Source organism: Vanellus vanellus (assembly GCF_965231255.1).
Source record: "Vanellus vanellus genome assembly, chromosome: 1".
Lineage (NCBI taxonomy): Eukaryota > Metazoa > Chordata > Aves > Charadriiformes > Charadriidae > Vanellus > Vanellus vanellus.
This window is the reverse complement of record NC_138905.1, coordinates 71,711,585-71,722,864: the sequence shown is the minus strand read 5'-3', so window position 1 is coordinate 71,722,864 and position 11,280 is coordinate 71,711,585. Positions and strand designations below refer to the sequence as shown.

The 11,280-nt window shown below is 45.5% G+C and overlaps 1 protein-coding gene across 1 annotated transcript in view; it reads left to right on the top strand.

Moving 5' to 3' along the window:
- Positions 1 to 3,562: 3,562 nt before the first annotated feature.
- Positions 3,563 to 11,280, top strand: part of LMO3 (LIM domain only 3) — a gene marked incomplete at both ends in the record, with an annotated part of 55,893 nt that continues 48,175 nt past the window's right edge. Inside the window, 2 exons of the mRNA XM_082480403.1 lie at positions 3,563 to 3,587; positions 10,343 to 10,556. Of these exons, the coding sequence (XP_082336529.1) occupies positions 3,563 to 3,587; positions 10,343 to 10,556 (239 nt within the window). The remainder of the gene's footprint in view (positions 3,588 to 10,342; positions 10,557 to 11,280) is intronic.

Below are 11,280 nucleotides of genomic sequence, written 5' to 3'. Positions count from 1 at the left end.
AGCAGTTGCCAGCGAGGGGTAACAGATCATACAGTTGGAGGGAAAAAAAATCTCATCTCCTTGAACATAATTAATTTAATTGTCCTCATTAGCTGTACCATTTGTTTTGATTTTATTTCTCCCTTTCCCCACACATAACTTCTCCCTCCCTCTTTTCTTCTCCTTCTCTGAGTGCATTGGTGGAGAGAGGCACACACACACACTCACACTGCTGTATTTTCAGAGTGGTTGTGGCAGAGGTAGTCTATAAACAGAGGGAAGTGAGGCTCTTCTGAGCGTATGGGTGCATGCAGGGGAGAAGCAGGTTTCTGGCAAGTTTCGCTTTTCTCTATGTGCAGATCAAGTCAGCAGAAAGGGGCTCTGGTAGTCTGCTGCCTCTGGTTGTGCTTTTCGGGTTCTTGCTCAGGTTGGTTGTGGCTGAGTTTTGTTACTACTTAGAGGGAGAGGGGGCAAGAGATTCAGGAATTGTTCATTGCACAATATGCTTGTTCCAGGAACCTTTATATATATATATATATTAAAAAAAAAAAAAAAAAAGAAAGAGAGGCTTACTGGGGAGGGGGGGGACCTGTCCTAAACATATGCATTTCTGAGGTTGCTTTGATTTTTTTTTTTTTTTTTTTTATTAGAACTGCTGGATTATATGAGGGAGGGGTGTAGATGGCAGAGCACTTCAATGCTTTTAAATCTTTCTTGGGTCTTGAAAGACTTCTATAATATGAGTGTCATTCAAATTTAGGGTATATTGTAAGCTGACATCTTTCAAAGCTTTGTGGAAATCTAGTGTGGTGCTTCTAATAGCAGACAACAGATATTCACTTTGAAGTCTGAAAACTGTATTCACAAATTCTTAATCTGGTCTTTCTCCAACTGCAGATGGCTCTTAGAGGAAGATGCTTTGGATTTTTTTTTTTTTAACTTTATTTACAGCAGGCTAGGCTCAACATCTTTATTATAAAACACGAAGAAACAATCATATGTGAGTGTGCCTGAATATCAAAACTTGCTGTATCTCTTCTGTGTCTGCATGTCTGTCTGTCTCTTGGTCAAGGGCGTTCAACACCTTTAACACCCTCGTGTCTATTAATCCCCCACCCCCCAATTCACCACTAGGTAGGGAATCGGGATCTTTCTTCAGCTCCTGGGACGAGGATCCTGTAGGGGGGGAAACGGCTTCTTTTCCTTCAGCATTCAGCTTAAAAAGTGCAGTGAAGGGTGGTGGTGGCATGTGGCGAGCGGTGCCCGGCGTGCGGCGGGGCCGGGGGGCCAGGGGGGGCCGGGGCCGGGGCGCGGGGCCGGCGGCCGGGGACCGCGCCGGGGAGCGGGGAAACTTTCCCGTTGGAGTTTCCACTCCTTGCCGAGCGGCTCAGATCTAGCACGGAGAGAAGGCAGCGTTTTCACCTTCAGGGATTTTTCTCATTACTCATTAATAGAGAGATATGTATCTCGCCGTGGTTTTTTTTTTTTTTTTTTTACCCTCTTATTTTTTTTGCGTAGGCAACTCATTGTTTTGTTTAAGCAAAGTATTTTGGGAGGAGTGATGGGGGGGGCGCGACGCTCCCCTGTTTCTCCCGGGTCTGTTTCTGGAGCGCTCTCTGGGAAGGTGATCCTGAGCCGCTTCAGTAGAGGTCACTTGCGTGTGCGTGTGTGTGTGTCCCTGGTGTTTGTGTCTAGCATATGCATGTGGTTTTGCTGACTGCACTTGCAGGCTTGTAAATTTTCACCATGGGAAATTACCAACAAAGCCCAATCTGTCTCCTGGCTGCTTTGCACTTTCCGAGGGCGGCTGTACTTGAGCGAGCTGCAGAACGGGAGAGAAAGAGGGAGAGAGAGAGAGAGAGAGAGAGAAAGGGGGAGTTGGGAGGGGGGAGGGGGGAGAGGAAGGGTGGGTGGAGGGGGAGAGAGGTAAATAGCCTTAAATCGGAAGGGAGTTGCTTCTCTGTGGTCTTCCACAAGAGCTGCCTGGGCTCTGCTGGCTCAGTAATAACTGAGTGACCTTTTCTTTTGCTGTATTATGTCTGGCTGGTAAGGGATTGCATTTTGCAGCTGATAAAGCCCTGACTTCATTCAACTCGGCTCCTCACACGCTGCTTTAGGTAAGTTGTCTTCAGCCAGGACGGAGACAGACAGCCTTGGACTGCAAGATACTAAAAGGAGGACACCTGTAGCTCGGATGCGGTCAACACAATTACTTGGCGGATCCTTGAGGACCTCATTATTTTAAACTTAAAGAATAGCGATCTCCCTCCCCATCTCTCCCACCCCCTCTTTATTTTTTTTTTCCCCAAACAATGCTTCTTTTTGACCTTTTCCAAGGAGAAGAGCTACAAAGCAGCCACTGTGCTTATTGAACTGCCTCCCCTGTATCGCTTAATTGAGAAGGTAAGTGAGGCAACTGTGTACATAAGCTTTGGGTCATTTGTGTATGTGTGTCTGCATCACTCTCCCTCTCTCTCTCTCTCTGTCTCTCTCTCTCTCTCTCTGAGTCATAAGCCGGGGCTGCAATACACACACACACACACACATCTCTGCACTGCAACTTTCACTCAAGCTGCAGCTCTGCTGAGACTGTTTTGTTTAAATCATGTGAGGCTTCATTATTTTTATGATGAGACATGAAATACATGCAAGCGGAGGATGCTGAGCGAAACCCATCCAACTGTATGTCTCGAGAAATAGCAGTCAAAGTTAACAATGAATTGCAGCACACGCACCCCCACCCCCCGTTATTATTGTTATTATTATTCTTGCTTCTTCCAGAGCTTCTCGAAACGTGCTCTCAATTATCAAGGGAGTCGGTTAATTTCCCACTCCCCGGCTTTAATCCACAAGCCTCCCCGTACAGCAGTTTAATTTGCAACCGGTTCGGTGCAGGTTTAACCCTTTGGGCAGAGCCGAGGCAGGAGCGCGGCTGCTGCCGGGGTGGGGAGCCCCGGGGTGGGATGGGGGGGGGGAACGGGGACACACAGACCGGGCCGGGGGCTGCCGGGGTCCTCACGCAGCCTCTCTCGGACCGGCGTGAGAGAAGGGCAGCCAGGCTGGCGTTATGAAATAGTACTTCTGCCTACGAGCCTTTTTTTTTTTTTTTCCCTCTTTTTTTTTTTTTTTTTTTCCTTTTACCATCTATTCCCCCCCCCCCCCCTTCTCCCTTCATACCGCGCACGATACGGTATGCTAACGCCGCATGTGACAGTTTAATCAAACCCATTTGTTACAACAAAGCTAAGAGACCACTGGGATTACAGGCTTACGGGCAGAGTTAGGGGAGCATGTGGCTTTGTGGCTCGCCATCGCCGTGCGGGGCCGGCGGCTCGGGGTGTGCCGTCACCCCCCCCCCCCCCAACTCCCCCTCCATCCCCTCCCGTGTCCGTCCTCCCCCCCGGTCCCCCGCCTCCGCGCCCGCCGGGCTGCGGCGCGCCGCGCTCCCGCTCACTTGACCCCAGCCGGGGGAAGCACTTGCTACTTTTTTTTTTTTTTTCTCCCTTCTTTTTTTTTTTTTTTTTTTGACCGGGATTCGGTGGTTCCATGCGAAGGAGCTCTCCGGGCACCCGTAAATCAACTCATGCAGAAAAAGGAGAAAAGTTTTGGTAAGGCGGCGGTCTCCTGCTTCGGTGCGCACCGAGCAGCAGCGGTGCGCGTTAAGGTAGAGATGGAGGGGGGGGGGGACGGGGACACACGACACGGGGACACGGGGTGTGTGTGGGGGGGGAGTGTCGAGGGGGGAGGCGAGCGGAGTGTTTCTCTTGCCTCTTCGGTCCCGAACGCGTCGCCGTAGCCAGCGTGGGTGTTTGCGGGTGCTCCAAAGAGACCCGAAATGCCGCTTCCTCGGACAGCTTTGTAGGACGGCGGTTGAAGGCAATTAATCTCGCCGGGTGCAACAAATCTCGCTACGTGCTTTGCCGGCACCTCCCTCTCCCCTCTTCTTCCCCATCGCCCCATCCCTGCCAGGCTTGAAAGGGAATTGGCACAAAAGGCTCGAGCGTCCGACTCCAAAAGGGATTCTTTGTTGTAGAGTGTATGTTTCTTATTTATTTATTTATTTTTTTTATTTTGCATGTGAGCTGCATCAAAATTGAACTCAGTCTTGCAAATCTCTTGTTGGCCTTTGCCAAGCACTAGCACTTTGCTGCCATGGTAACTGTAATTAAACTGATAAGAGTGGAAAAATGTCAGTATCTCTGAGCCTTGCAGCTGCATTGGAGAAAAGGGGAATCAAATTGGTTCCCAGCACCACTGCTCTAAAAAAGGAGGGAGGGAGGGAGCGGGGGGGGGGGGGGGGGGGGGGCTGAGAGGAGACAAGTGGGGGGGACGCGACAGGGGTAGGAACATAGCTAAGCAGCTCCAGTCCCTGAGATCTGGGTACATCTATTTGCTGTGCTGTCCCTTAGGGGGCTACAGCCTGCAGGGATGCTCTGGGCCAGTGAACAGAGAGAAACAAGCTTTTAGGCCCAATCTAGCTTTCAGAAAGAGAAGGGGAAAGAAGAAGAGGAATCTTTTGTTTGGTGTCTCTTGGCAGTCGACTAGCCATGTTGGCCAAATTCTTTTAATCTGTATCACTGCTCCCAGCTGTGGGACTGCAGTCCCATTTTTAGTTTTTACCTAACCTCTTCTCTCTCTCTCTTCCCCCCCCCCCCCCCCATCCTCGCCCCCCCCGCTTTCCAACCCAGCTTCTTTATTAAAAAAAAAAAAAAAAAATCAGTTTCCTCTGTAGAAGAAGGGGTGGAGGTGAAGTTTAGTTATATACCATGGAAAATTAACTCAAAAGTATATAGAAGAGACTATATTCAGACTACTAAAATCCTTACTTTTAATTTTTTTTTTTTTTTTTAAAAAAAACCCTGAGTGTTATGGAGTTGCGGTTACTTTGTTGTGTTAACTACAGAAGCTGAGACTGTGCGGATGAATGGCACAGAACAAGAGAGCATAATGGAGGCAATCAACCGTTAGGCTGGTTCACAATGCAATCCAGGCAATTAAAAGCTCACCAGAGTTTAAATGAAATGGTTCTACTTATTTCTGTGCACCACACTGCACAGGCTATTATTTATGTCTCTTTTTTTTAATTATGATTTCCCTTAAACTGTCAAATAACTCAGAATAGCAGGGTCTCGGAGGCAATAAGAATTTTCCACAGAACAATTTACATGCCAATCTAAAACTAGTTACGACTCCTGATGTGCTACATGCGAGTTCTGAAATGTTTCTTAGCTTCTGAAACCTTAACTTTTTTTTTTTTTTTTTTTAAAGCCTGTCTGTGTATTGTCCTGAATAATTGGAGCTCTGAATGCTTTTAGGATGAAGCTACAAAGAGGGAAAGCATCGGAAAAGTATTCTTTTTATCTTCTACTAGATCTCTAACTCTCTTGTTGACTGCATATTGTCTGTCAGTTCGCTGACTTTTAAAGACCAGTGCACTGATACCTAATTTGCTCCAAACTGGTTTTTATTTTTGAAGTAGAGGCAACTTTTCCCTTTCTTGCTGTACATACTACTGTCCTTGGTAGAACCGTGTTCGTGCCTCCACAAAGGAGGAGGGCAGAGTGGTCTTTAAAAGTTTTTTTTAAGTGATCTGGTGCATAGTAATTTCCAACTCTTCCTCTCTTAATGTGCCTTTCAAAGACCGTCTGTATCACAAACCAGAAACTGAGTTCTGAGGATCTTATGCTGCACTCAGCACCATCAGGGACCGATCCTGCTTAGAGATGCCACTACATCACTAACGAAATACAGTTCATTATGGCACATCTTCATTCTCTTGTGATTTGAGAAGGGCGATGATTGGAGTGAAATGGATTTTTGTTTCTCTGCCTTCCTCCAGGAGCCTAATTTAGCTTTTTCCACCAATCTTTCTTCTTTATCCTGAAATTCATAGTTACAAATTGTTTGCCGATGTTCCATCACACAATAATAACAATAACCAGGAATGGGAGTCAGTTGCGTCAAAGTTATTTCGGGAGAACAAGGGAAATCCAAAAACCTGTAAATCAGGTTATGAAGTTTTCCCTTCAGAAATCCTAAAGGTGGTGGATAGTGATTAAGAAGCCTTATTCCTGACACAGCTATGCCATTTATGTGCAGTATCTTGGGGACCGGGGGTGAAAGGAGGGAGGGAAGGATAGAGGAAGCCCTTGAAAGCATTCTGGGGTTCGTTTGACAGTGACAGACTAGGAACTGAAATCTCTCAGTTCTGAGAACAGACCTGCTCTGTGATGCAGAGCATGGGTAGGACTCTGCAGAACTGAAGGGAAAGCGGGGTTTGATTTTATTTTTATTTTTTATTTTTTATTTTAAACAGTCTAGGTATAGCACTTATGGAATTGTATGGGGTTTTTTTTTGAAGTGCTCCACAAACTCTAGCTTCCTGGGGGAGGGGGAGAGGAGGGCAGCCGGGAAGCGGTGCTGTGTGCTGCTCCCTGATATTTCAGTGGCGAGCAGTTTGGATGGTTTTGTGGGTGCTGTCAGCCTCTGAAAGGGTCCTCCCTGTGTTCTAAGAAATAAATGGGTACTTAAATCGCAGCTTGTGAAAAGCTGGCTGACAGTAAGCTGCAGGTATTCCTATTGCCAAATTAAGAGAGAGCTAAAAATACATGAGTGCATATCTGAAAAGTATAACTGCATTGGAGATCTTAAGGGAACGTGAAAGGGAAGAGAAGACGGTCTATGAGGTGATCTGCATTAAGGCAGCTAGCTCGTACTATACAGAAAGAAAAGTAATCAAATGTTCTGTTTTCAAAATGAAGTGATTTAATCCAGGGCATGTGAAGAAAAGGGCATGTGCAAAGAATTTGGAGATATGTAAAACACTTATCGGACCGCTGTGTTGTGCTTTGTTTTGTTTAGATTCATCCTACACTTCAAAAAAGAGTTACTTTTTTATATATATATATAATGAAGTAGCAGTTTGGGGATTATTTTTTTTTGTAAACTTTCATTAAAATAGAAGCAGCTTCATCTCAAGTAAAGTGCAAAAAGATCAGATCTATCTGAGGAGAAAAGCATTCCTTCTCTCCAAAAGCTGCTGCAGATTGAATCCCTAATCTGAAGATGCTGCCAGTGGGATGTCAGCAGCACCTTCTCTTTCAGCCTCCGGAAAATAGACGTGCAGGGTTGCGAACACTACTTCCATAGGGTTTGGGCTAACCAATGTGAATGACAGCGCTCTGTCTACTTTCCTCATGTAGCAAATGTCTCAAAACCTGTGCAGGGGGATGTGCAAGAGTGTGCAAGCTCCGGTTTTATTTGTAATACAATAACCTCGTCTTTGCAGCATCCTCCTCAGGAATTATCTGGCTTGATTATTGCAATTTGCTCAGATATCCACTGGGTTAGCTGCGTTTCGGTGGCGTCTTGTTCCCTTCAGACGGTGCAGGACGGTAGATCAGGCTGGATCAGAGACTGTCAGCCTGTGCTCTCTAACCCGCTTCCTTATCAGGCGACAAAATTTTTACATTAAGATTTTTTTTTTTTTATTTTAATTTAAAGCCTTTAACTGTGTTAGTTCCTAGTTAATCCTGGTTTCCCTCGAGCTATATATTAAAGCCCTAGAACAGCCCTTCGTGCTTCTGAACTTTTATACTGAGTTTCAAGAAGTTGACATAAACCGTGGCCAATTTTAGGCATTTGTCCTCTGCGTGGCCGAAGAGAGGGACTGGGGATAAGCGTGTTGTTGGCACTTAGCAGGTATTTATGCTCTAGCGTGATATGCAACTTTACAGATTAAGGCTTTTCGACTAAGTAAAGGTATTAGAGAACCAGCAGGTCCTCCCTTTACAGTGTGGTATAGATTCTTCACCAAAAATCTCTGATATTTTCACTGCTTTTAGTCGTTTATTTGTAGCCATGCTACTTTGCCGCTTCACGTAGGTACCCTGGATTCAGGGGAATAAGTTGGCAACTGAAAATACTGCAAAGGCTCAGCCTGTGTCTGACGGTGCTTGCTCAGGATGAGATGCGCGGTCGTTCCCAGATAGACGTGCCATAGACTTACCGCAGAGCCCTGTGCAGGTTGCTGGATCTCGTCCTCCCCCGTCTGAATGAGAAACAGATCTTACAAGTCTGTAAGTGGTGAAGAAGCTACGAGTGCAGCATTGATTGGGGAGTAATGGGAAGGCAGCAATGCCGTTTTTTATACTTATTGATAGAAAAATACAGACCTTCCACTCTTGTTCTGAGCTTTAGATGTTATGCAGCAGCACGGCCGTGGTACTTCAGGGTACCTACTAGAACTGTCTTCATATCACCGGATGGCTAATTTAACAGATACGTATATCGCTCCAAAACACGCAATAAAGCATATTGCAAAGAGGGGAGCGGGGCCGTTGTGCTCCTATGTCATGATAAGAATGACTATTACTCATTCAGTGATCAGCCTCGCAGGTGAAACTTGCGAGTTCAGCTTGGTAACCCTGGAAAGTCACGTAACTGGCTATGCAGTCACTGCAGTCCACACAAATTCAAGGTGTTCCACGTACACATACACGTACAGGTCTCTGGGACGCCTCAGCCGGTGTAGCATTTAGCCTCTTGTCTTTGCAGCGCTAATATCCGTAAAGGCGTACTGTACCATTGCTTCAAGGGTTATACTCATTTTTGTGTTTTCCTTTTGAGAGTATCCGTAAAGGCGCACTGTACCGTTGCTTCAAGGGCTGTACTCATTTTCGTGTTTTCCTTTTGAGAGCTTTTTAAAACAAACAAACAAACAAACAAAAAAAACAAAAAACCAACCAACCAAACAAAAGCCCAAGCCCCAACTTGTTCACGTTCTCGCTCCCTGAGCCTGCCCGTCTGTAGTGGTGTGCTACAGCACCAACCAAGATCATCTGATAGAAGCTGGGACTGTAAAGCTTTCTTAACAGTAGGTAGTAGAGCATTCTTGATAAGGAGCTCTTGGATTTGCCTTTCTTTGTTAGAAGACTCTGTTTGACCTTTCCCAGTCTCTGCATAATAACAGGGGGCCATACCCTGAATTTTGGTGTGGGATTTTCTTGCTGGCAACAGCATCCGTTCCCCAGTCTTGACAAATTCTCATAGTAATATTCAGATGCACTGTAATGAGTACCATTTTTTTTCAAGTTACATCTCTGATTGGCTTTAAAACAGTGAGACAACCTAATAATCGAACAGTGTGTCAGTTCTCTCTGTTGCCTGTTTGATGCCCCAAAAGCATCTGCAGCGCTGTGATTTTGTTTATTCTAAGAAATGGCTTTCAGAGAATCGGTCCGAGTGTAATGGGGTGGCAGTTCACACGATTAACCAAGAGAGACCAGTCTGTAAGCACTTTGGGGCAGTGACCTTCTCTCCCCATTTACTGTAAAACTGAGGGCAATCGATTTTTGTATGGATCTCTGGAAGCTGGCTCCGGTGCTCTGCGTATCATTGCTCAACTGTGTTCCACTTTTACCAGTTCCCTCCCTTAAACAGTGGTTCAGGCATTTGAATTGTTATTTAAATGCTCTCAGCTATTATATGGAAAGGCATATATACTTAATGGACACTGCCGTACTCCTTGTCCTGAACTAGCTGTTGGCTAAAATTGGGGTTGGAAAGTGGGGCAGGTGTGTTTTTTATGTATTTTCCTTTTATTCCTTGACAAACTAGCAACTCTCTGACCTTGTGCAGATTATTTAAAATCAGATTTTTCGGAAGGTACTTACACTGCAGGTTGTAACTAGAGATGCTGGTACTGAAGTCTTTGGAAATCTGATTGCTTCATTCATGTGTCTAACAAGAACTGAAATCTTAAAAAACAAACAACAAAAAAATCCAAAATAAAACACAAATGAGTAATAATAACAAAAAAAAAAACAAACGCCAGCATCAAAATGCCTATGTCAAACCTCCCTGAAACTCTCTCCCTGTGCTTTGAATAGTTTCAGTCTTTTCTTTAGAATCTGGAGTGCTTTTATACTTCATAAAGATCGTGCACATTGGTCCAAATATGTAGATTTAGCTATGTTTGCCATCATAGATATGCTGTTTATTTAATCTTTTAGTTGCTAAATATTGGATACTTTGGGTGAAAGCGGATGACTTTTCGACTGAACTGCTTTAATTTTTCATTTTAATTTTTTTAATCCTATTTCTTTTCAGCAAAAAGACCAGGTAAATGAGGTGTTAAAGAGAAGCTGCGGAACTTAGAGCACTGCAAGTTTCTGCTCTCAAATTTATCTTAACGTTGTTTTCAGCTCGCTGTGGACTATCTAGGTTATTTCATCCTCTCTACACGATTGCCTTTTTAATGAACTGGGTGTGGGAGGAGCGGCGAGGTGGAGGAAGAAAAGGGCGAGACTTGAACTTGGGAGAATACCTATTTTCACTCTTCTCTTGTCTTGTTGTATTTCAGGTATACAAATGCTCTCAGTCCAGCCAGACACCAAGCCGAAAGGTTGTGCTGGCTGCAACCGTAAGATTAAAGACCGGTATCTTCTAAAGGCCCTGGACAAATATTGGCATGAAGATTGCCTGAAATGTGCCTGCTGTGACTGTCGCCTGGGGGAGGTGGGCTCTACCTTGTACACCAAAGCCAACCTTATCCTGTGTCGCAGAGACTATCTGAGGTAGGCCGCGTCCTTCTTACGTTCACTGACAAACTTGGCAAATCTGTTTAGTCCTTCCTACATAGTCGCTATCGCACAAGCGGTACCCGAGGGCTGCAAGGCCAAGTATGTGCGGAGGATGAGAAAACAAATACTGAAAAACGGAAATAAAACTAAAATCTGAATCAAACCCCGTGCCTAACCAGGTTGTGCAGGTTGTTGTTGGTTTTCGGATGCTAATACTGGGGTCCTGTGCTCAGAGGAGGAAGACGGTAAAACCCCCCTGCTCTTCCCACAGCACCGTGCTCCCCAGGAACTGGTGGTCTCCTCCTCCTCCTCCTCCTTGTAGCGTGGTGGTGGCCGAGTGTAGCGGCCTGTTTTCACCAGCTCCAGTGCAGGGTTTGAACTCTGTAAGCGAGGAGCGCTTCACTTGTCTTCACTTACCCACTTTTGTCCTCTTAGTTTGCCAAGGGATTTTGTTTGTGGCACTGGAAACTTTAATGAATGTTGCCAGTTAGCTGTTAGACGCTCGACTGAGATGACCAGCCGATGTCTTCCCCGTGCTAAATAACCATGTATCTAGTAGGTTTAAATCTACCCTGGTCCTGAGTTTAACTCTGTAACCTGTTGCCCCTTCTCGGAGGTAGCAAATCGTCGCCTGATTTTCTATCATCTTCTCGATTGCTTGTGGACCTCCCTTCTCAAAAGTACCTGAATTATAGCTCGTAGCAACGTACTGATGAGT